This window comes from Sus scrofa, chromosome 1 (assembly GCF_000003025.6).
Source record: "Sus scrofa isolate TJ Tabasco breed Duroc chromosome 1, Sscrofa11.1, whole genome shotgun sequence".
NCBI lineage: Eukaryota > Metazoa > Chordata > Mammalia > Artiodactyla > Suidae > Sus > Sus scrofa.
The window spans coordinates 268901148-268926618 of record NC_010443.5 but is presented as its reverse complement, the minus strand read 5'-3'; the positions used below and the strand labels follow the sequence as shown (position 1 = coordinate 268926618).

At 47.7% G+C, this 25471-nt stretch overlaps 1 protein-coding gene across 1 annotated transcript in view; it reads right to left on the bottom strand.

The window, feature by feature from the left end:
* GLE1 (GLE1, RNA export mediator) overlaps positions 3867 to 25471 on the bottom strand; it is a 28472-nt gene continuing 6867 nt past the window's right edge. The window contains exons 3-16 of the mRNA XM_003122222.5: positions 24331 to 24441; positions 20856 to 21004; positions 20243 to 20303; positions 19757 to 20011; positions 18388 to 18619; positions 17702 to 17814; positions 17467 to 17536; positions 13427 to 13569; positions 13131 to 13321; positions 12089 to 12218; positions 10767 to 10871; positions 9235 to 9317; positions 6359 to 6422; positions 3867 to 5337 (exon numbers count right to left, since the gene is read on the bottom strand). Coding sequence (XP_003122270.2) covers positions 5269 to 5337; positions 6359 to 6422; positions 9235 to 9317; positions 10767 to 10871; positions 12089 to 12218; positions 13131 to 13321; positions 13427 to 13569; positions 17467 to 17536; positions 17702 to 17814; positions 18388 to 18619; positions 19757 to 20011; positions 20243 to 20303; positions 20856 to 21004; positions 24331 to 24441 — 1776 coding nt within the window. The 3' untranslated portion in view covers positions 3867 to 5268. The remainder of the gene's footprint in view (positions 5338 to 6358; positions 6423 to 9234; positions 9318 to 10766; positions 10872 to 12088; positions 12219 to 13130; positions 13322 to 13426; positions 13570 to 17466; positions 17537 to 17701; positions 17815 to 18387; positions 18620 to 19756; positions 20012 to 20242; positions 20304 to 20855; positions 21005 to 24330; positions 24442 to 25471) is intronic.

Sequence of the window (25471 nt, the reverse complement as noted above, 5' to 3'; positions counted from 1 at the left end):
ACCTGCAGCACATGGAGGTGCTAGGGGTGGAGTCGGAGCTACAGTGGATCCTTAACCCACTGAGCAAGGCCAGGGATCGAACCCGCAACCTCATGGTTCCTAGTCGGATTTGTTTCCACTGCACCACGACGGGAACTCCCGTTTTAATTTCCTTTAGAATCTGAACATTATGGAAGATTTTAAAGATAAACCTAGGAAACAGAATAGTGCAGTGAACCTCCAATTGTCCATCACCCAGTTTCAACAGTTATCAATATCCTGCCATTCGTTTAAATTTTATTAAAAAAAAGTTTTTTTTGGCTGCACCCATAGTATGTGGAAGTTCCTGGGCCAGGGATCACATCAGCGTCACAGCAGCAACCTGAATCGCTGCAGTGATAACAGGGGTCCTTAACCCACCATGCCACAAGGAAACTCCAACGTCCTGCCATCCTTTCATCTACATCTCACTTAGTTTACCTTTAACACAGTAGCTGTCACAGCTCTTTGACTGCTGAACTTTTTAAGATCCTGCAGAAAAATGTCCCGGAAAAAGCTGCCTAAATGACATGGAGTTATCATTTGTCCTATCCTAAACCGTCCTATTTTACCTCAAACCATCAAGTACGTAAAATTACATTGCCCATGCAGTTAAAATTCTACCCCAAAAGTCACCTATTTCACTTTAAGTAGGAAGGATTTTGCAAAACCTGTTTAGAGTCGACTTTCTATGTCTGCCACAGGCTCGTGGCTTGAAGGTGACCTTGGGCACCAAGGTACTGCTTTCAAGGTTGTCGTTTCTAGAGCTTGAATGTGTCACCTCATTAGAACTGTAAGTCTGATTTTGGGTTGGGTTTTTTTTTTTTTTTTTTTTTTTTTGGCCACACCAACATTATGCTTAAGTTCCCAGGCCAAGGATCAAACCTGTGCCACAGTGCCAACCAGAGCCACAGCAGTGACAACACTGGATCCTTGGAGCCACCAGGGAACTCCAATTATCTTTTAATTTTGAATTAATTTCAAATTTGTAGAAAAGTTACAAGAATAGAAAGAAATCCCATACACCCTTCACCCAGATTCCCCAATTTGTTTTTGTATGTTTGCTTGTTTTGCTTTTTAGGGTCACACCTGTGGTATATGGAAGTTCCCAGGATAGGGGTTGAATCAGAGCTGTAGTCACCAGCCTACACCACAGCCACAGCCACGCAGGATCTGAGCCACATCTGCGACCTACACCACAGCTCACAGCAATGCCAGATCCTTAACCCACTGAGTGAGGCCAGGGATCAAACCCACATCTCATGGCTCCTAGTTGGATTCGTTTCTGCTGCTCCACAACAGGAACTCCCATCCCCATTTGTTCGTATTTGACCACATTTGCTTTATTATTCTGTTTGTATATACTTAACATGTAAATATCCTCCCCCAATCATTTGAGAATAAACTGCAGACATCAAGCTCACTTACGCCCCCACCGTTACCTTAAGAACAAGTGCTTTCATTTTTATAACCCAATGCAATGATCAAAGCCAGGAAGTTGATGTTGACATAATGCTACTCCCTCACATACAGGCCTTATTCAAGTTTTGCCAATTGTCCCAATGTCCTTTACAAGATAAACACACAGAAAGATTTTTTTTTTTCTGGACCAGGTTCCAATCCAGAGTCATGTACTATATTTAGTATAAACATCCTGAAGGAGCTAAAAGAAAAACATTGCTTTGGAGTTCCCATGATGGCTCAGCAGTTGAAGAACCCGCCTAGTATCCAGGAGGACTTGGGTTCGATCCCTGGCTTTGCTCAGTGGGTTGAGGATCTGGCATTGCATAAGCTGTGAGGTAGGCTGCAGACTCGGCTCTGATCCTGCGTTGCTGTGGCTCTGGCACAGGCTGGCAGCTTCAGCTCCCATTCGACCCCTAGGCTGGGAACCTCCATGTGCCGAGGTGTGGGCACCCCTCCCCCCCTCAAAAAAAGTTGCTTGAATACTTATCTGCATAGAGTGCCCCCCCTTTTAAACAGAGCCTAGCTATAAAGTAGAAGGTAAATTCTTTTATGAGTGTTTCTGGAAATTCATCACACGGCTGGAAGACCACTGCCCTCATCTTTCTGCAAATCCACAGGAAACCTAGTATCAGGAATTCATTAGGTGGCACAGAGAGAAGGGAAGTGAATGGCCAGGCCTGATAACGCACCTGTGTGAAGCTCTGTGGCTCTTTAGGGTGTCCTGGCACTGAGATGGAAGACATCCAAACCTAATTAGGCCGCCACTGTCATCACAGGAAACTTGAGAAGTGGGGGAATGCGCCCAGAGCCTGGGTGGGAAATCTTCAAAACAGCTCCATTCTTCTATCCAAGGGATGTGTTGGGTTTCCCTCCCACTGGAATTTTCAACTCATCATCCCATTTGCTTTAAGATGATGTCGGGCCGTGATAGGACAAAAACATGGGCACTCAGCCTAAGAAATGAGGTCAAACTTGCAAGGAAGCAAGCGGGCAAGTGAGGACTTGAATTTAAAAACAGAAGGCAGTCCTTGGTATTCTACCCTAAGGAGTCTGACGCTCCTGCCCAGCAGCAGTGGCCTCTATCTCAGAAGGCGACGCTATCAGTGAGTGTCGAAAACCTGGCCTCCCCGATGCTCTCCTTGGTTTACCATTAAGAACCCAAAAGGAATACAAGCATCAAATGACACATGCAAGACTGTTACATATATGTAGAGAAAGAACACGCAAATCTCTGATGTATTTTCTGTGAAGTGGTACAAGTTCAACGTGGAAGAGACCTTAAGAGATCATCTTGTCCAGTGATTTTAGTTTTTCATTTGGGGCAAGGAATTTTCCCATATATAATCTTTACAGAACCCCAATAGTACACAAAGCAAAACAGCAGGGAGTTCCTGTTGTGGCTCAGCAGTAACAAACTTGGCTAATGTCCATCAGGATGTGGGTGTGATCCCTGGCCTTGCTCAGTGGGCTAAAGGACCCAGCGTTGCGGTGAGTTGTGGTGTAAGTCACAGATGCCGCTTGGATCCTGAGTTGCATTGGCCGAGGCACAGGCTGGCATAGCTGCAGCTCTGATTCGACCCCTAGCTTGGGAACTTCCATATGCCTCAGGAGTGGCCCTAAAAAGAAAAACAAACAAACAAACAAAAAAAGCAAAAATGCTGTGGCGTAGAGAATTCCAGAGTCCATGCAGGCCCATTACTTCCATTTAAGGTTCTGCAAAATGTGAGCTGCTTACCTTTAGCCAGAGGCACGACTCATCTGCTGGGATGGTTTTCATAGTTAATAGGGACAACTTTCCAGCAGATGGCAGTAGTACCTAGGAAGGACTGCCCTTTAAAGATCTGCACAAAGCGTCTGCACAAAGCGTCCACACGCTGCCCGTCTCAACCCTGGAGTCAGGGTTTGGCAAGTTGTTGTGTCATGATGCACAGGAAACGATGCCATTTGTCAAACACAGGTAGACAGGGCAAGTGCACACGGCCACCAGCCCCTTGGGCCACAGAGATCGGGTATCGTGACACACCAGCTACGGAGCACAATTCGAAAACTGTTTCTCTGGCGACTGGTTCAATTCTTGTGTTTCGCAGGTGGGGACAATGTCACAAACCTCAAAGGGAATTGAGCCCAAGTCTCCTGACTCCTAACCTGGTGTTCATTCCATTGTGTCCAAGAGACCAATACTTTCCCATCCGCCAGCAGGGTCAGTTACTGGTGCATAATTCCAAAAAGAAATGACAGAAACAAAGCACCTCCCCCAAGGTGAAGGTCACGAAGACAAAAATGGGAAAATCACACCGTTCTGTATCTAGAGGTGTGCACTGCCAGGATCTACACGGATCCAGGTACAGGAAATCGATCATACTGAACCAACTAGATCACAGCAATGAGTTTTTAAAAACCAAACTTTATTACTTATTTTTTGGCACCATGGTCAACAATTCATAGAATGGGTCGCTTCAAACCGCTCAAGATAACCAGGGAATCGCTCCCACCCCCAAACACATGCCCACATACAGCATTTAGTGTAGAGAAACAGGTCCATGGCCACTGCCTCTGCAGAATAAGAGAATGAGTCCTTCCATAAGGCAAACCTCAACTCTTATCTCGACAGCCAGACGCGATTTTTGCAGTGGCTTTAATCAGGCAAATCTGTCATCATTCGTTACTCAGAACAGGTACAGAATTATAAGGCAGCTCTCAATTCTTCCCCAACACCTTTGTGAAGCCCCTGATTTATTGCTCATGGATGCTCAGCGCGTGTATAACGCTGCAGGACCCATCACAGCCCATCTTAATTCAAAATGAAAAACAAAAAAGTTGGCGCATGCATCCTCAGCCACCCAGGAACCAAATTCCAAGTTAAGAGGACAATTGGTTCAGTGTAACTTGCGTTGACCATCCTGATCCAGACACTAAGCTCTTGCCAATGCAATTTGGGACTTAGTCCATGTCTGCATCAGGCATTTCTTCTGAATTTTTTTTGTTTAATTTTGTCTTTTGTCCTTTTTAGGGCCGCACCTGAGGCATATGGAGGTTCCCAGGCTAGGGGTCTAATCGGAGCTGTAGCTGCTGGCCTACACCACAGCCTCAGCAATGCCAGATCCGAGCCGCAGCTGTGACCTACACCGCAGCTCACAGCAATGCCGGATCCTTAACCCACTGAGCAAGGCCAGGGGTCGAACCTGCAACCTCATGGCTCCTAGTGGGATTCGTTTCCACTGAGCCGCGATGGTAACTCCTTCTGAATTTCTAATTTCTTCACAAGTGGACTAAGGCCAGTCTTGCATGTAAGGATCTGGGCCTCAACATCCCAGTGATACCGTAAAGGGACTGCATGGGTCTTTCCTCTTTCCGGACATCCTTCTGAACAGGGCAGCATGCGGGAGGGGCGGGGGGGTGGGGGTGGCGTGAAAGTGGCAGGTCACTTCAGCTGAGGGTGAAATGTGAAATGGTCACGGTATCAACCTGCCTTCTAAAAGATGCTGGAGACAAAGGAAACAGAGGATGAGATCAAGTGCTAAAATCTTCTCATAATTTTCTTTTGTTCTGCAAGTTTTTTGTAAAAATGAGAAAGGCCAATTCCATTTACTCTGTTGTGTGGCCCCCCCCTTAAGGGGTCATCAATCTACTAAGGGACCGTCTAGATTTGTGACCCACAAAAATCTCTTCCCAAGTCACGACGTACAAACACATAAAAATACAGAGTTACACGACTTCTCCCAAATACAGCTGTCTTCAGTGGCTTTATTATTGCCCCCTTGCAACATGGTGACAAACGGAGTGACATCAGGAACGCCAGAAGGTGGAAGTCAGAAAGCCCTTGGGGACAGGAATATCCTTGTGCTGCAAACATTTCTGGTCAGGGAAAGATAAAGAGAACAGAATGATTTTCTGATAATGCTGCTTCCAGCACTTGCCAGTGGGAGGACACTGAGGGACAGCAAGTGTGAGCTGGTCCGAAGAAATGGTGGTCAAATAAACAAACGAACAAAAGCTTGTGCGTAAGACTTCCCTTTCTGCATGCGCTGCAACAGAGGACACACGCCACGCGCTATGACTCTGTCCTGCTCTGACCTCCCCAGCCTGGCCTCCCCCTTCACTACTGCCACTCCCCCAACTGGGCTGGGGGAAACTGCAAGTCTGCGGGCTCTCTTGGCAGACGTACCACAGTTCTCGACTATTTGCCAAAATTCACCTCTTAAAGATTTTTGGCACTGGGAAGAAGGAGAGGAGTCTGGTTGAAAGTACAGTGTGGTCTCATGGAGAAAGTGACATGTGCCAGCTCCCCAGACCTGAGACTGAGAAAAGAACCTTGGCCAACATGCAAAAAATGTACCGGTGAGGGAGTTCCCGTCATGGCGCAGTGGTTAATGAATCGACTAGGAACCATGAGGTTGCGAGTTCGATCCCTGGCCTTGCTCAGTGGGTTAAGGATCCCAAGTTACTGTGAGCTGTGGTCTAGGTCACAGACGCGGCTCGGATCCCACGTTGCTGTGGCTCTGGCGAAGGCGAGCGGCTACAGCTCTGATTAGAACCCTAGCCTGGGAACCTCCGTATGCCGGGGTGTGGTCCTAGAAAAGGCAAAAAGACAAAAAAAAAAAAAAAAAAAAAAAAAAGTACCGGTGAGATAAGGTTCATTCAACTATTTTACTCCTCTCTTAGAGAGCTTCCCCACAGGCACCATGGACAATGACACACAGGAAGATGATGAAACGGCAGCTCTTAAGGTGAAGAGAGAGCAATGGATGAAAAAGCAGGTTTTGGAAAAATCAAGAGGGAGAGACTGAAGTCAGAGTCCAGAGGTTCAGGCCTTGTCAGACAGAGGTGCACTGGAGGCCAGCACAGTTTGGGAGGTGCTGGTCTAAAAGCATCTTACCTCCAAGAACTGCTTGAGGCGTATGAAGGAACCCATCTGTCCTGAGCTTGTGATGGCTTCGATCCTACAGGGAGAGAAAGAGGACACGTGAGTCACAGCTGTGACTGACACCTACCTTGCGGAGAGGACGTAGGTGCCGGCTGATGTGGAGGAAAGGGCACATCGAATGACTCAGAGATGTCTCCTGGACTAAGGACCATGTCGCTTTACTAAGTGGTCTCAACAGTTTCTCCAAACAAGGGATAAAGACGTTCCCACCGTGACACTGCAGGATAAAGATCAGGGTTGTCTTTGCAGTGGTGAGGGTTCAATCCCCGGCCTGGTGCAGTAGATTAAGGATTTGGCTTTGCTGCTGCTGTAGCATAGGTCACAGCAACAGCTCACATTAGATCCCCTGGCGCTGGGAACTTCCACATGCTGTGGGTGTGGCAAAAAAAAAAAAAAAAAAAGAGTTCCTGTCATGGCTCGGTGGTTAACAAACTTGACTAGCAACCATGCCATGGGTTGTCCCTGGCCTTGCTCAGTGGGTTAGGGATCCAGTGTTGCCGTGAGCTGTGGCATAGGTCGCAGATGTGGCTCGGATCTTGTGTTGCTATGACTGTGACGTAGGGCAGTGGCTACAGCTACAGTCTGACCCCTAGCCTGGGAACCTGTATGCTGTAGGTGTAGCCCTAAAAACAAAAGAAAAAATGAACGTATAAAAATAAAAAAAAAAAAACACAGACAAGGGGATAAAGGAGAAGGGAGTCCTCTTCCTTCCCAAAGCCTCTGTGATCAGGTGTGCTGGGTGTTGCCAATGCCTTTCCCCCAGTGAAATGCCAGTGAGTTGAGAGGGTAGGATGGGTACTTGAAGGTGAAGCCCACAACAGAGTCAAGCAAACCAGCTGACCAATCAGTTTCACCAATGGATTTACTGAGGGGGTTTGACTCCTTGGTTTCATTCAGGATTGTATGTCATCATTATCGCAGGATATCTGGGGAATTTGGAAGAGGTTAAAATGTCAGGTTTCTGAATCCAGGATTTTCTATTTAGTTTTTTGTTATTTTGCCAACAACATTTAAAAGAGATTTGGAGTTCCCATTGTGGCTCAGTGGTAACAAACTCGACTGACTAGTATGCAGGAGGACGCAGGTTCGATCCTTGGCCCCGCTCAGTGGGTTGGGGATCTGAGTTGCTGTGGCTGTGGTGGCGTAGGCCAGCAGCTACAGCTCTGATGCGACCCTTAGCCTGGGAAATTCCATATGCTGGGGGTGTGGCTCTAAAAAGACAAAAACAATTTCCAATTTGGATTCCTTTTATTTCTTTTACTTCTGATTGCTAGGCTAGGACTTCCAAAACTATGTTGAATGGTAGTGGCGAGATTCCTGATCTCAGCAGGAATTCTTTCAGCTTTTCACCACTGAGAATGATGTTGCTGTGGGTTTGTCACATACAGCCTTTATTATGTTGAGGTAGGTTCCCTCTATGCCCACTTTCTGAAGGGTTTCTATCAGAAATGGGTGTTGGATCTTGTCAAAGGCTTTTTCTACGTCTATTTGAAGATCATACAGTTTTCATTCTTCCGTTTGTATCACACTGATGGATTTGCGGATACTGAAGAATCCTCGAGACTTTGGGATAAATCCCACTTGATCATGATATACAATCCTTTTAATGTATTGTCAGATGCAGTTTGCTAGGATTTTGTTGAGCATTTTTGGATCTATTTCATCAGTGAAATTGGCCTGTAATTCTCCAAAGAAGACATGCAGATGGCCAAAAAACACATGAAAGGATGTTCAACATCACTCATCATTAGACAAATGCGAATCAAAACCACTCTGAGGTACCACCTTACACCAGCCAGAATGGCCATCATCAAAAAGTCTACAAACAAGAAGTGCTGGAGAGGGTGTGGAGAAAAAGAACACTAGTACACTCTTGGTGGGATTGCAAATTGGTGCAACCACTGTGGAAAACAGTATGGAGATTCCTCAGAAAACTAAACATAGAACTACCATTTGACCCAGCAATCCCACTCCTGGCGTCTATCCAGAGGAAACCATGACTCGAAAAGACACATGTACTCCAATGTTCATTGCAGCCTATATACAATAGCCAAGACATGGAAACAACCTAAATGTCCATCGACAGAGGAGTGGATCAAGAAGATGTGGCACATACACACAATGGAATATTACTCAGCCATTAAAAGGAATGAAATACTGGCATTTTTAGCAACATGGATGGACCAGAAATTATCACGCTAAGTGAAGTCAGTCAGACAATGAGACTCAGACAATGAGACACTAACATCAAATGTTTTCACTGACATGTGGAATCTGAAAAAAGGACAGACTGAACTTCTTCGCAGAACAGATACTGACTCACAGACTTTGAAAACTCATGGTTTCCAAAGGAGACAGTTGGGGGGTGGGGGGATGCGCTGGGGTTGTGGGATGGAAATCCTATAAAATTGGATTGTGATGATCATTGTACAATTATAAATGTAATACATTCATTGAGTAATAAAAAAATAAATTAAAAAAGACAAAAAAAAAAACAAAAAACAAAAGTTTGAGATTTAAGATTAGAGTTCAAAAGCGTTACTTCAAAAACAAAGAGTAACACACCTTAACACAGGTACTTCTAACTGAGAGAAACAGAGTGTAACAGCAGCCAAACATATCTGATGCCATGAGTTGGCTTTTTTTTTTTTTGGCTGTTCCTGTAGCGTGTGGAAATTTCCGGGACAGGGATTGAACCCACGCCACAGCAGTGACCTGCCTGAGACCCTGCAGTGACAATGCAGTGACAATCCTTAACCCCTGTGCCACAAGGGAACGCCATGAGCTTGTCACCTCCTAGGTCCCCTGGTGCCTACTCAGTCTAATACCTGGGGAAGTAGTCCTCTTTGATGAGAAGTATCATCTTCCAGAACTGGACCTGGTACTGCTTCATGAGGGCGTTCCCACACACCTAGAGGGAAAGGCAGGCATCGTCAGAGCAGAGAATGAATGTTCACACTGACAGGAGACCCGCAAAGCACAGTCAGCCCTTTGCCCCTCATTCCTATCAAGAATTTCAGGACGTGGCCTTGTGGCGCAGCAGGTTAAGGATCCAGTGTTGCCACAGCTGTGACCCAGGTTGCAACTGTGATGTGGGTTCAATCCCACACGACGAGAATGCAGCCAAAAAAAAAAGAGAAAAGTTTCAGCTACAAGGCCACTTAGCTAGCTAAGCAAGGGACTTCATGTAAAACACAACTTTCTTCCGAAGCGTTTCTCAATACCTCCATTTGACCAGACTGCCAGGTAGCCAGGTGTTTCAGAAACATGAATCGTACTTAATTTACTACTATTGATTCTAAAGGCCTGGCATACTCCCACCTTAATAAGCAGATGATACAGAATACCACTTGGGGGAGTTCCCAACAGGCACCCTGGGTTAAGATCCGGCCTCTGCAGAAGCTCGGGTTCAATCCCTAGCCCAGTGCAATGAGTTAAAGGATCTGGTGTAGATCGCAGCTCTGGCTTGGATTCAGTCCGGCCCGGGAGCTTCCACATGCCGTGGGTGGGCCATAAAGACAAACAAATAAATTGAAAACAAAAAACCAAAACACTGCTTGTGTTTTCAATGATTCAGGATCAATGTTCACGTACTCTGACCTCAGGAGCTTTAAGGTGACTAGAAACTGTTGGCATTAAAACCAAATGGTCCCAGGTTCACTATGGCACATGCCCCAAGCCTTTATTCCTTAAGAACTATCTCCTTTCCACAGAAACCTTCACCCTAACCTGACAGTGGGGGCCCCTCACAGGCAGACAGGACTGTACAGAGCCTTCTAGACTAGAAAGGTACCTGACCAAGCGGGGTAATCAGATTTTCTCTCCTGGGAATTAGCAATCACGACTGTGAGACACCAGCCCCACCACACCGGGTGGCCACACTGAGGCACATGCAGCCTAGGAGGGCCACCTGCTCTGCTGCGCACAGAGAACTAGAGAGCTGGCCTACAGAGCACGGAGGCAGCCCGCGGGAAGAGCGAATGTGAAAGCACGCGGTCTCCCAGGGAGGCTGTCTTGGTACCTGGTACCATTCTAGGTCCTTGGCCAGGCCCTGATGAGCTTCAGCTGTACCTCCTACCCTCTATCTGGGAGCGAGTGACCTCTGCATCCCTCCTGATTCAAGTCCCCCTTCTCACTTGCACTGGAGGTACGGCTGCCTGCTCTTCACAATGAGAAGCCACCCACACAGAGCAGGAAAGTGCACTGGGAAGAAACGTCAAAAGCCAGGCTTGCCTTGGGGCTCGGGAGAAGACGTCTGACCCCGGCCCCTAAGGCTGCTCAGCACTGCTCTCTGTTCCTAGGGTCCTCCCCAGTCGGGTCTCACGCTGGCCCACGGCTCTCGGCCGTGCGGTAACCGTACCTCTAAGAAGTCAAAGAGGAGGGTGGCCGTCACATCCGACAGGGGCTCCATATTTAAGATCTGTGCCAACCAGCGCCAGCCATGATTTAAGCCGTGAGGGTGAGTCTGGGAGGAGAGAGGCTTGGTCACGATTTTATCTCATTTTACTCAGAACTACATCTGGTCACTTGAGATGGAACATAATGGAGGATGATGTGAGAAAAAGAAGGTATATATACACGTATGACTGAGTCACTTTGCTGTACAGCAGAAATTAACAGAACACTGTAAATCAACTATACAGAAAAAATAAACATCTTAAAAAAATTTTTTTTCGGAGTTCCCGCTGTGGTGGAGCAGAAACGAATCCAACTAGTAACCATAGGGTTATGGGTTCAATCCCTGGCTCACTCAGTGGGTTAAGGATCCGACGTTGCCATGAGCTATGGTGTAGGTCGCAGACGCGGCTTGGATCCTATGTTGCTGTAGCTGTGGTGTAGGCTGGTGGCTGTCGCTCCCATTCGACCCTCCTGGGACCCTCCATGTGCCATGGGTGTGGCCCTAAAAAGCAACACAATAAAATAAATTTTTTTCTCAAATACTCATTTTATTCAGAGGGCTAAATTCCTAATATTATCACCCCGCCATCACCAAGGGGGCATGAACTCCCAGATCATCCAACCTAAGCATGGGCCACAGGGCAGGGGCAACACAAGCCAACAAATTCTGTTCTTTAAATGTTCCAACACACGGGTAGCCCACATTCGTCATAGGATCCCTTCAACACACAGCTTTCAGTTTCAGGGATCCCATGGTTACTCTTACAGACAGTTACCCTTCGAGATATTTTAATCACTGTTCTTGGTGCCTTTAGCACAGCACCTGGGACAGAGCAGGTACGCAATAAAAACTTCTTGGATCAATCAACTTCTATTCCTTTCTGTTTAGGTCTCCAAATCCATTGACTTCTCCAACTCTCTAATCTCCATTCTTTGAACTAAAGAACTGGGCTGGCAGGTCAAAGCCCTGGCCCGCAGCCACGGCCTGTCACTGACAAAGGAGCATGAGGCGTGACTACCGCTTGCTGAGTCTCCATCTGTCTGTCTGTGCAGTGAGGTATGCGACCTAGATGACCTCAAGGTGCCAACAAGTCACTGAATAAATGAGTCTGAGGATCCAAAGCTCCCTAATTATCAACATCAACTTCTCGACACAGCAGCAATGACCTTGAACTTGTTGTGTGACTAGACTGCCTCTCTGAAAGGTCACTATTTCCCGCAGGTAAGAGACACGACTATGGCCTCTGGGCCGACCTCTCAGTTCGGACGCAGCCTTTCTACTACCTCTTGTCGGTTTCCATAGGGCCACCGGAGCTGGATGATGGCCGCGTAGAGACGGATCATCCCAGACATGCGTTTTAGAAAGTTGTCCTGCTGTTCTACTTTGGAATCCTTCACCTGGTAGCCAAGCATCCTACATGGGAAGAAAAAATTCAATGTGATAAGGCCAAAGTCAGAGCGACCACCAATTCCTTTATTCTTTTTTTTTTATAACGGCTGCACCCAAGGCATATGGAAGTTCCTGGGCCAGGAAGTGAATGGAGCTACAGCTGCGACCTATGCTCCATCCTCACGGAGACTACGTTGGCTTCTTAACCTGCTGCGCCACAATGGGAACTCCACATTTAGCATTATCAATACATTATTACATCGGTAGACTATAGTTTGTTTACAAAGCACTCCCACCCATTATCAAATCTGTGCACCATAAAAACCCTTGAGAGGTAAATTCCTAGGAAGTAATGGGTATGACTACCTCCATTTACAAATGATAAAAAGAATGTTTAAAGAGGTTAAATGAGGAGTTCCCATCGTGGCTCAGCAGTAATGAAACCCGACTAGTATCCATGAGGATGTGGGTCTTATTCCTGGCCTTGCTCAGTGGGTCAAGTATCTGGCGTTGCTGTCAGCTGTGGTGTAGGTCGCAGACGCAGCTCAGATCCTGCACGGCTGTGGCGTAGGCTGGCAGCTGCAGCTCCAACTCAACCCCTAGCCTGGGAATGGAGGTATGCCGTGGGTGGGGCCCTAAAAAGCAAAAAGAGGTTAAGGAATTTCCCATTTTTCCAAATCTATTAAAAGAGGAAGCCGGGGTAAAATTCTAAGATCCCTGGATTCTAAATCCAGTATTCTTTCCACCATATTATATTGATTATTGATACCTAAATCCACAAATTCCAAAAGCCACTCTGTTTGCATGAAAGACACCGCACTCTCTGACAGAATGTTCAAGGTACTTAAGAGATGCTGCGAGGAGGGAAAAGGAATGCCAATCCTGTTTCTATTTCATCCATTGCCCTAGGGATGGAGAGTAAGCAGACCACCTCACCTCTGATAATCTTCCAGAGCCATTCCCTCTTTGAAAGCTGGATAGAAAGGAACAGAGTAAGGACACTTCTTGTGCAGATGAGCGAGAATGAGGTCCCCCACTCTGGGGTGGAGCTCCCAGATCCCGGACGCCACGACCGCGATGGGGAACGCTGCTTCGTGGTGGGAGGCCACCTCCTCCTCCCCTTGTTTCTGGGGGCACAGAGAGGGGACACGTTTAAGGTAATGCTCAAGAAGGGCTTAAGTGGCATGCACCCAGCCTCGTCTCCCCAAACCCTCGGCAACCACGTTTCTCACCACAAATTTCTCTGCCAGTTTGTACTGGACAAAGTCCAGACCCTGTGGGTTAAGTGTGACCGACACAGAGCGCCCACCGGATTGAACAGGTTTTCCAGAGAGTAAGCTGTGGATCTTGTCAAAGACCTCCTTCAGCTTTGAGCCTGCGGATGACAGAGAAAAAGTTAGTGAAAAGACACAACTGCAGTCAATTTACTTTTCATCATTGCAATAACAAAGCCTCTATATAAACCCAGCTATACAGCCCTAGAGAAGGTCAGTACCTAAAGCCAAAATACAGATGCAGAAAAATACATGACAATCAAACACACGGTGTGAAGGATGCGGACGTACATAAGGCGTGATGCTATTTAGAAGGAATTCCTTACTTGCGGAATGAACTGACCCTGAAACCAGCACATCTGCGAGATGAATGGCACAGAAATGGGCGTTGTGCTGATACAGATGCCACGGGCGTGGCTGATGTCCCCAGAGCGGTCCTTTGCCTCTCTAGGGAAACCTTCTAAGGGGTCTTCTCCACTCACAACGCCCCCCTCTTCTCCTGGACCTGTCTTCCTCCATCCTCAGCCACACAGAAGCTGCATCTGCCTTACAGAAGCCGAGTGCCCCATCTGCCGCACGGGTAGTTAGATGAGTGGCTGGTCCTGTGACACACACACATGTAGGTGGCGGGGTTGGCCCTGCCATGTGGACCAGGAACGGCAGCCTACAAACGCAGAATGAGGTGTGCAGAGGGAAGCCAAGAGGGGAGAAAAGGGTCCAAAAACGTCTGGCTCCTGAGCTCCAGCCCCGACCCTGACACGGGCTCTGTGAATCCGCTTTACGTTTAGGACAAATCCCTGTCCCTGCTTTTTCTACTCTTTCCTTCCTTCTTTTTTTCTTTTTTGCTTAAGCAAACTCAAATTAGTTTCCTTTACTTAAAATCAAAGTTTGAATGAATATGGCCTCTCCAGTTTGAAAATACTGACAAGTTCCTAATCACTTTAAGAAATGCTTAAAAATCGCAGGAATATTCTCCCCAAACCACTGATTCTTCCATTTGAAAGGGGCTGGTGGGGGGGTACCCTTCTTAGAAAGTAAAAGAAGCAGGAAGAAACCAAGATTTAAATAATGAGACTCTGAAGAATCTCAAGGCTAATAATCCTAGGAAAAGAGAAACAGAGACTCTACCTTTACTGAGATATTAAAATGCATACATTTCCATAGAAATTTACTCAGCTCACCTTCCTGCTAAGGCGCCTCTCCAGTTAGCCAGGTCTGCTCCCAACCCGGTGGCTGGCGAGGCCCCCACATCCCAGAGGCTGGACCAGCACCACATCCCTAGTTAAATTATGTCCAAATCTAACTACTCACGGACGTCCACCTTTAAAGAAGCCAGAATTAGGAGTTCCTGTTGTGGCGTAGTGGTTAACGAATCCAACTAGGAACCATGAGGTTGCGGGTTCGATCCCTGCCCTGCCCTTGCTCAGTGGGTTAAGGATTTAGCGTTGCCGTGGGCTGTGGTGTAGGTCGCAGACGCGGCTCGGATCCTGCGTTGCTGTGGCTCTGGCGTAGGCTGGCGGAAGCTACAGCTCCGATTCCACCCCTAGCCTGGGAACCTCCATATGCCGCAGAAGCGGCCCAAGAAATGGCAAAAAGACAAAAAAAAAAAAAAAAGAAGCTAGAATTAGGTCACCTCCTTCGCAGTCGCTCCCCATTCCCTGAGCACTAACTCTGAAGAATGTCTGGCTGGCTGGGCTGCGAGCTCTTTAAGAGCTTCGCCGTGACGGAGACGAAGGCCACAGATGTCAAAGAGGAAGATGAAGACCGGCACCGCCGCAGCCTCATCAAAGGCAGAGAATGGACCAGAGGGAGCAGCCAGGGGAGGACGCCCAGGCTCCAGCTAAGGGGACGGAGGAGCTGAGGAGCTATGGATTACTCACAGCAAAGAGGAGCAAAGGCGGGCGTGAGGAGGACGAGGGGCTCCCACCTGAACACAACAGACCCGAGGAACCCGAGAGACATCCAGGCGGAGCTGTGCCTCGGGGAGCCAGAGCCAGGGGACCTGAAGCTCAGAGGACAGGAATGATCCAGAGGCAGACTGGGGTGCGACAGAGGTGAAGCCTGAGGCCATGGGGGTCTGTGGAATGAGACCGGCGGGGTGAAAGCACATCCTGAGGGCACACCCATCACTGGGGCGGGGGGTGGCAGGAGACTGAGGAACCCACACAGGAGAAAGAGGGAGGAGGAGAAAGAACCTGGAAGTTGACGTCGCCAGCGAGGCCAGAGGAGGGACGACAGAGGAGGGAATGACCATCGCAGCCGATGGGAAACATGAAGATTAGGAGATACTTAGAAGAGGAGGTCCCTTGCGGTGCAGTGGGTTAAGGCTCCGGGCAGCCACTGCTGTGACGCGGGTTTGATCCCTGGCCCGGGAACTTTCACATGCTGTGGATGCAGCCACAAAAGAAAAAAAGAGAAAGAAAATACTGAAAAGACACAGAACCAAGAGAAACGTATTTTATAATGTGAGTGACGAGCATGTTTCATGAGAAAGAAGCCTATAAAAAGGGAGTGATTGTGCAGAGGGCAGGAGAACTCTCTCTTGAGGATGGGAAGGGACGAGAACAAGGCTCCTGAGGTTTGTTCAAGGCCAAGGCAGAAGGGTGCACCTTCCTTTGAACCAGGACCCTGAGAGGGAAATACAGCTGTGCACGGGTGGAAGGGCAGACTGATGATCTCACGCCTGATGCCTCAGTTTTCCAGACAGAGGAGGAGGCAAGGCTGTGGGGGGACAACTGAGGGTAAAGACAGAGGATGAGGAGTTCCCGTCGTGGCGCAGTGGTTAACGAATCCGACTAGGAACCATGAGGTTGCGGGTTCGGTCCCTGCCCTTGCTCAGTGGGTTAACGATCCGGCGTTGCCGTGAGCTGCGGTGTAGGTTGCAGACGCGGCTCGGATCCTGCGTTGCTGTGGCTCTGGCGTAGGCGGGTGGCTACAGCTCCGATTCGACCCCTAGCCTGGGAACCTCCATATGCCGCGGGAGCGGCCCAAGAAATAGCAACAACAACAACAAAAGACAAAAGACAAAAAAAAAAAAAACAAAAAAAAAAAAAACAAAGACAGAGGACGAGCCCGAGGAGAGCAGTGAAGGTGTGGAACGGCCACCTGGTCCACCTCACCCCCTGCTGCTGCTGCTACCAAAGGACCTGGCACTTTCAATTCCAGAGAGTGATACGTGCTGACCTATTCCAACCTAGCCCTGCTCCGGAAGGAATTCGAGGCAGCAAAGTGATGTGTAAGTTCCGTCACAGAGCCTCTCAAGGGCAGGAACCGCAATTTCTATGCTTTTTTGGGCAACGAGTTAATCAAGGAAACCAGGACGCAGGCTGTTAGAGCAGCCTGCCAGCCGCACAGGCTCCCCTGCCACCTGGCGGCACAGCCTGTACTCCAGAGGCTTCCACATCTAGCGCTCTGCGAAAATGAACCTCCAGTCCTAAAGAAGAGGAGCAAGACGGGTCTGGCCCCTGCCTGGTTCTTAATCTCTCCCTCTCGGTCTCCGCAGAGAAAAGGCAGGCATCCTCAAGTGTTCCCAGCAGGCTTCCAGTTTGGAAACGCTCGTGCTGGAGGACAAGAGTGAGGAAAGGGCGTCACATCCTGGCTGCTAAGGGAACCTTACGCAGCACCTTCCAACATCAGGTAAGAGCCGTCCTATTTTCTTGTGACCGCACCCGGGTCGGGGGGACTGAACCTACACCAGAGCAGCCACCCAAGCCCCTGCGGTGACAATGCCAGATCCTTAACCCGCTGTGCCACAAGAGGACTCCCAATATTTAGCTTACTTTTTAAAAAACGGAGTCAACAAACACATAATGATGACCTTCTACGTGTTGAGGAAACGAAGAGGAAAACAGGAGGCACGTACACGGCTTATGTACCTGATCCCGCTGTCAACATTTGTTCAAACAGATTCTGTTTATAGGAACCTTACAGAGAAGTGGACGTGGAGCCTCAAAAGCACTACGATGAGGTGAGGGCCACACAGAACTCCTCTGACCCACCTGCAATGGTGGAGATTTGGCTCACTGGGATGGTGGCAGCCTTCTGGAGGTCCATCTTTATCTTTTTGGCCTGCCAGAAGAGAATGGTGAGAAGGTGGCGAGTGTTTTCAAGAGCTGAGGAGACGTCAGCAGATTAGGGAATGTGGCATGCCAGCTACATTCCTTTGGGACCAGGCTGGGGGGCGGCGGGGGGCCCCAGCAGGACCAGAGAGTCCCTAACTCAGAGCCCTCCTACCTGACTGTCTTTGCTGTTGGTCAGTCCTTCGAAGGCCAACACACACTGATTGGAGGCGTCCTGCAGCTGCTGGTACCACTGCATCGTGCTGTCCTGCACCTTCACCTGGAGGTCTAGGGAATGAAAGACTTTCACGATAGCAGAATTTATTGAACACTTAATATGAGCCGGGTACCGTTATCATCACCTTATATATGTATTAACTGCTCCCACTGCTGTAATAATCCTATGAGGCAGATTGCACTGTTATCTTCGTTTTATAGCTAAGGAATCAGGCATGTAAAGGTTTAGCCATCTGCCAAAGTCACACTGCTAGGAAGTAGAAAAACTAGATTCCCACTGATCTGGCTCCGACGGCAGCATTCTCAACCGTCATGACCTATCGAGTCTCTCATGCAGTCGACAGACATACATTTTGTATATACTTATTTAAAATACTCAATAGCAGCAATACTTGCAATAATACGTCTACTAGGACAGGATATGCAGAATTTCAAGTCCTCATGGCAAGTGCTGGAATCTAAAGTCAGGCTGCACATCAACCAAAACTGATTGTCATTCACTGGAAGTACTGAATCTTACATGACGTAAATTCTGGTAAATTGCCACGTCACCTAATACAATTTCCATCATGTTCTTGTTTCTTTCATCTTAAGTTAAAGGACCGTTTTCACACCGAGACCCACCTTCAATCTGTTTCCCTCCTGGGCCCTGGCTGGGAGCTGGGGACTCCTTGTGGGCCTCTGGCCCCTGCTGCATCTGCGACTCTTGCCGCTTTATCCGGGCCTCCTCTTCGTCCTGCCTCCTCCTGTCCTCCTGGGCCCTGGTGATCTCCTGCTCTAAGTTCGCAAGGAGGTCCCGCATTTCCTGCAGCGCCCTCTCTGCCACAGCCTGGTCCTCTGCAGTGGGAAAGCCGTTCTGTCACAGTGAGAGGTAGAGCTTAGGGGTTATCTCCCAGGTACCTTCGGTGCTGCATCGTACCTCATGCAAGTCCATAAATTTCTAAGCTGGAGTTGTGCCAGTGGAGCACCCCGACTCAGCATGTTGATACCTACTGCTTTCCCGTTCTCTTAAAGGTAATGTCCACTGACCACCAAATCCACAGTATCAAAGTATAGATTTTTCAGAGCTCTCACCAACACTGGCTGGACGCCATTGTTGCTTTTTTTGACTGCACCTGTGGCATATGAAAATTCCTGGGCCAAGAATCACACCTGCATCGAACATGCACCACAGCCGTGACCTGAGCCATGGCAGTGACAAAACTGGATCCTTGACCCACCGAACTACCAGGAATTCCTGGAATAACTTTTTAAAATCCTGTGGCAATGGTGTCACTGTGGCTGTGGATAGGCCTGCTTCAATTTGACTCCTGGGAGGGAACTTCCATATGCTGCAGGTGCAGCCATAAAAAAAATAAAAAATAAAAGCCTGGAGTTCTCACTGTGGCACAGTGGAAACGAATCCAACTAGGAACCATGAGGTCGCAGGTTCAATCCCTGGCTTCGCTCAGTGGGTTAAGGATCTTGCTTTGCTGTGTGCTGTGGTGTGGGTGGCCGACGCGGCTCGGATCCTGCATTGCTGCGGCTGTGGTATAGGCCAGCAACTACAGATCCAATTCAATCCCTAGCCTGGGAACCTCCATATGCCGCAGGTGCGGCCCTAAAAAGACAAAGGACTAAATAAATAATAAAAAAAAAAAAAAATTAAAAATGAAAGCCTGTGGCAATGGTCTAGATAAAAATGATACTGTGTTAAGGAGTTCCCATTGTGGCTCAGGGTTAAGAACCCTGATGACGCTGTCTCTGTGAGGATGTGGGTTTGATCCCTGGCCTCGATCAGTGGGTTAAGGATCCGGCATTGCTGTAAGCTGTGGTGTAAGTTGCAGATGTAGCTCTGATCCGGTGTTGCCATGGCTGTGGCATAGACCTCAGCTGCAGCTCCAATATGAACCCTAGCTGGGATATCCAGATGTCACGCGTGCAGCCCTAAAAAAAAAAAAAAAAAAAAAAAAAAAAAAAAAAAAGAAGACAGAATCTTCCGAAGCCCCCTCACCTCAGAAGTGGTGCGGATGATGCCTGAGATGAGGCCACACAGCTGGTTGCCTCGGGTCTGGAAGGCAGACGGGTCGACCTTCAGCAGGTCCCTGTGCTGGTCCGAGGAGTCGAGCTGCTGGTTGAGGTGCAGCACCTCCTCCTGCAGGGCATAGAGGCTCCGCAGGCGCACCTGGCCTTCCTCTCTCCGGAGCCGCTCCTGCTCCACTTGCTTCAGGCGCTGCTGCTCTGCCTCCCGCAGCTTCAGGTTAAGAATCTACAGAAAGGGCTGTCAAATTAAGGGGCTCCTGGGCCTTCTCTTCCTACATTCAAGTCCTATGTGGGTGACACACTGTCACAGATGGACCCAGAGCAAAAAAAACGACTGCCCAAAGTCAGCCACCAGGAGCATGACATGAGCCAGGTGCTCTGACTATGCTAGAACCTGACTCCTCAGTTGGTTACAGCCACACACTGGACACCCACACGGATTCTCCCAGGCTCTGACCTTTGCTCTGTGGCGATGTTCGGCTTTTAGCTTCTCCTGCTGCCCCAGGGCTTCTCTGGAGCTGAACAAAAGATGGCAGGGATGAAGAGTCAGGGATGCTTCCTAAACTGTTTTCCCTCTCCTAGAAGCCTCCCTCTCTCTGTGCTGCCTGGTCTTTCCAAGGTTGGTCATTTTTCGAAGTTCTAAGCTTCTCTGGCTATTTTATTTTGATATTTAAGGACTCAGAAGAAGTTTAGGAGTTCCCGTTGTGGCTCAGTGGTTAATGAACCCAACTAGCATCCATGAGAATTTGGGTTCGATCCCCGGCCTTGCTCAGTGAGTTAAGGATCCGGCATTGCCGTAGCTGTGGTGTAGGTCACAGAAGCGGCTCGGATCCCACGTTGCTGTGGCTCTGGCATAGGCTGGAGGCTACAGCTCCAATTCAACCCCTAGCCTGGGAAGCTCCATATGCTGTGGGTGCTGCCTAAAAAGACAAAAAAAAAAAAAAAAAAAAAAGAAAAAAGAAAGAAAGAAAGAAAGCAAGAAATTCACCTCCTTCCCTTTGGGTTTCACACTGGGGAAGAGTTCCGGGTGACCACCCCGACATTCCCAGCCATAACTCAGGGCGACTCACCTCTTCTCCATCACCTCCCGTAAGTCCTGGAATTCTTTATGATGCTTCAGCTCCTTCCGCTCATCAAACCGCTTCAGCTGTTCCGATGCCATCTCAGACAGGGCCCGCACCTTCCTCTCCTGCTCCTCCTGCCACTGCCTCAAGACCTCCTGGAAAGATCAGCACCTGCTCTCTGGAGCGCCACAACCCCTGCTCATCTGCCCTGTGGGATGCCCTCCCCTCAGTCCTTTATTTTAAAAAATTTACTGGAGTTCTCGTCGTGGCGCAGTGGTTAACGAATCCGACCAGGAACCATGAGGTTGCGGGTTCGGTCCCTGCCCTTGCTCAGTGGGTTAAAGATCTGGTGTTGCCGTGAGCTGTGGTGTAGGTTGCAGATGCGGCTCGGATCCCATGTTGCTGTGGCTCTGGCGGAGGCCGGTGGCTACAGCTCCGATTCGACCCCTAGCCTGGGAACCTCCATATGCCGCGGGAGCAGCCCAAGAAATAGCAAAAAGACCAAAAAAAAAAAAATTACTTATGTTAAGTATAGCTGACCTGCAATGCTGTGATAATCTCCGCTGTACAACAAAGTGCCCCAGACAGACAGACACACACACACACGCACACATTCTCTTTCAGATTCTTTTCTCATGCAGATTATCACAAAATACTGGGTAGAGCTCCTTGTGCCACACAGCAGGTCCCCGTGGGCCAATCACTCCCTCAGTCTTTAATTCCATCAAAGGCACTGCAGGGCATAGAAACATCTGCCTACTTCTCAAAACCTTTGCTGGAGTCACCTCTCTCCACTCTGGGCTGATCTTTAAACTCAGCTGTTTTGGAAAGCTTTTCCAATTTTCTCCAAAAGGTTTATGTCACTCCAGCAAAGCTAAGAATGGATGGGTGTTTACCAACAACATATCCACAGCTCAGCACTTTTACGCTTCCATCCTATATATTCTCACGCGGGTTTCAGGGTCATCTAAAGAAAGTCTTACTCTAACTCCATAAATATGCCGCACACACTCTTATCTCACTCCTCAAGTTATTACCTCTGCCTGGATTTTTTTCTCCTACTTTCACTTAGGAAAGTCCCTTTCCTTTGTACTTAAGGGTGTCAGATATTCCATTTATTATTCAGGAGAGTATTCTCATTTGCTTTTAAGGGTAATTTGACATTTTAACTATCAAAATTTAAAGTGTGAGTGTGTATACATACATACATACATATACATCTCTCTCCTTTCACTAATTCCCTGTTAGAAATCTATCTTGAGAAAATACTTGCATATGTGTGCAAAGATAAATGGTAAGGATGTGCATTACAGCCCAGTTGATAATGGCAATAGATTTAAAACAATTTAAACTAACAGGGACAGGGAGTTCCCGTCACGGCTCAGTGGTTAACGAATCTGACTAGTAACCATGAGGTTTCGGGTTTGATCCCTGGCCTTGCTCGGTGGGTTAAGGATCCAACGTTGCCGTGAGCTGTGGTGTAGGGTACAGATGCGGCTCGGATCCTGTGCTGCTGTGGCTCTGGTATAGGCTGGTGGCTACAGCTCCGATTCAACCCCTAGCCTGGGAACCTCCATATGCCGCAGGAGTGGCCCAAGAAATGGTAAAAAGACAAAAAAAAAAAAAAAAAAACCAACAAAAAAAAACCTAACAGGGACATAATTAAATATATTACAGTAGGTCATACTAGAGCATACCCTGCAGCCTTTAAAGAGGATGACATGCTATATAAACTGGCATGGAGATATATCAAAATACGTTGTTAAGATATTGGGCTACTCTATTTTAAAAGTTATTTTAAAGCTTCAAAAAAAAAAAAAAAAAAAAAAAGGAGTTTCCTGTCATGGCTCAGTGGTTAGCAAATCCGACTAGGAACTGTGAGGTTGAGGGTTCGATCCCTGGCCTTGCTCAGTGGGTCAAGGATCCGGCATTGCCATGAGCTGTGATGTGGGTTGCAGACGTGGCTCGGATCCTGTGCTGCTGTGGCTTTGGCATAGGCTGGCAGCTACAGCTCTGATTGGACCCCTAGCCTGGGAACCTCCATGTGTCGTGGGTGTGGCCCTGGAAAAGACAAAAAACAAAACAAACAAAACAACAACAGAGAGTGTACGAGGGAGATCACTAGCAAGGAAAAACATTGCACCTACATCTGTACGGTGGAAAGTCCATGGAGGACTGATGATTGGTAGAGCAGAGCTGAGAAACCCAGAGAACATACACACGGACGGACACACACACACACACACACACACACACACACACACGGACACTAATATTTCTCATCATCCTCATGGCTAACCCCCTGCCCCCACAGTCTAAGCAAAAATCATCCTTTTTTATCCAATGTCAAAGTGAATGCTTCAATGATATTGCTTTCTCTCACTCAGATTATAAGTCTTCTAATTATATTTTACTTATTCATCTTGTTTACTTCTGTCTTTCCCTCCAGCACATAAACTCTAAGAAGACATGGACCGTGTCGACTTTGTTGACTGTTTTATCTCAACCTAGAACATAAATGCTCAATGAATACTTGGTGACTCAATGAATAAATGAATGAGGGTAGATGCTAAAAGACTTTCACTTTTATAATTCATGTAATCTTCAAAAAACTTTACAAAAGCATGCTTTGTTTTTCAAATAAGCTAATTAAAGTAGTGCTATTCTTCCTCTCTCTCTCTTTTTGTCTTTTATCTTTTTAGGGCTGTACCCTCGGCATGTGGAGGTTCCCAGGCGAAGGGTTCAATCGGAGCTGTAGCAGCCGGCCTACACCAGAGCCACAGCAAACTCAAGATCCCAGCCGTGTCTGCGACCTACACCACAGCTCACAGCAACGCTGGATCCTTAACCTACTGCAAAGCCAGGGATCAAACCCAAAAACTCATGGTTCCTAGTCAGATTTGTTTCCGCTGCGCCGCGACGGGAACTCTTCTTTTTTTTAAGGCAGCACCTGTGGCATATGGAAGTTCCCAGGCCAGAGGTCAAATTGGAGCTAGATCTGCCAACCTATGCCACAGCCACAGCAACATGGACTCTGAGCTGCATCTGAGACCTAAGCCACTGCTTGTGACAGTGCCATCTGAGTGAGGCCAGAGATCGAACCCATATCCTCACAGACACTGTCAGGGCCTTAATCTGCTTAGCCACACCGGGAACTCCGATGGTGCTACTCTTTTTTCAAGAGGTTGTCGTGGTCCATCTTCTCTGTGCAACGTTATCTGACAACCCAGATCATCCGAAGATTTTGGAGACGTAAACAGAAGCCAGGAACACCTAAGTAACTTTCGCAAGGTCACATGTAAAACAGAAGAGCTGGGAGCTGAAACCTGATTTGGCTTCAGAGAACTTACTCTTGACGACTTCATTATACTCTCTCCCCAGCTGGATGGGAGCTACGAGTAGGCGGGACATGGTAACAGGCTCATGGTGGACACTCATAGGCCCCGAGGAAGTGCATTTCGGGCTCCCTGAGGTCACTTACTGCTCCTTTCATTTTGTGCACCAGCTCATACATTCGGATGCAGCCTTCCACTTTGATCCCCCGGGAGGACTGAAGTACCAGAGGTTCTGTATGTGGAGACTCATGTTTGTCCTATACAGATAGAAGATGGAAAAATTAAGCTTTTACTCCACCTAAACAAAAGCCGCATCACTACTTATGAACAACAACAAAACAATTTAGGTCAGAATCAGTGTGCTTCTGGGGAACTGACCTTGTTCTCACTGTTTTCCTTAATAAATTAAGTGGATGTTTTTGCATTGGGCATTTTTTTTTTTGGTGTCATTTTATTTCATTTTTTGCTTGTTTGTTTTGATTTGCCCAGCACATTTTCACCCTTTCTTCTAATAAGTGCCCATTTTTGCTGGGGTGGTTTGGATGGAACAACCCCAAGCCACCTCCCCATTTCTTCCACACCCCCTAGCATCAGGAGTCACTCTGCATGTGAACAGCCTGGCAATCAAATTACTCTATCTCCTTGTACCCAGTATCTACCTCAAGAATGAGGCTTATGACCCAAGCCAGGTTTCTGTTGTTTTAAACACCAAAACTTCCTATATGATACTTACCTAAACCTTAAGGACTATGAAGTTATTTATTTATGTGTTTATTATTGGCTACAACATGCAGAGGCTTGATGTGGGATCTCAATTCCCAGAGCAGGGTTTGAACCAAATCCTAACCACTAGACCACCAGGGAACTCCTAAGAATTTTGGAATTTTATACCTGAGAGGACCTCAGCAAAAGAAGTGCAGACAGGTACTGAAACTAATACATGTCTATGTGTGCTCAGGGCAGCACTAGTACCAACTGTCACAAGGAGAAGCAATCCAAGTGTCCAAGAATGGATGAGTAAGTAAACCAAATGTGGTCCTTACACACAGCAGAACATTATTCAGCCTTAAAGGGAAGGAAATCCTAACACATGCTATAAGGTGGATGAACCCTGATGATGCCACACTAAGTGAAATAAGCCAGTCACAAAAGGACAAATATCACATGATTCCACTTATACGAAGTACCTAGAACAGTCGAATTCATACAGAGAGAAAACGAGAAGGGTGGTTACCAGGCACTAAAGGTATGGGAAATAAGGTGTTATTGATTAATGACTGTAACACT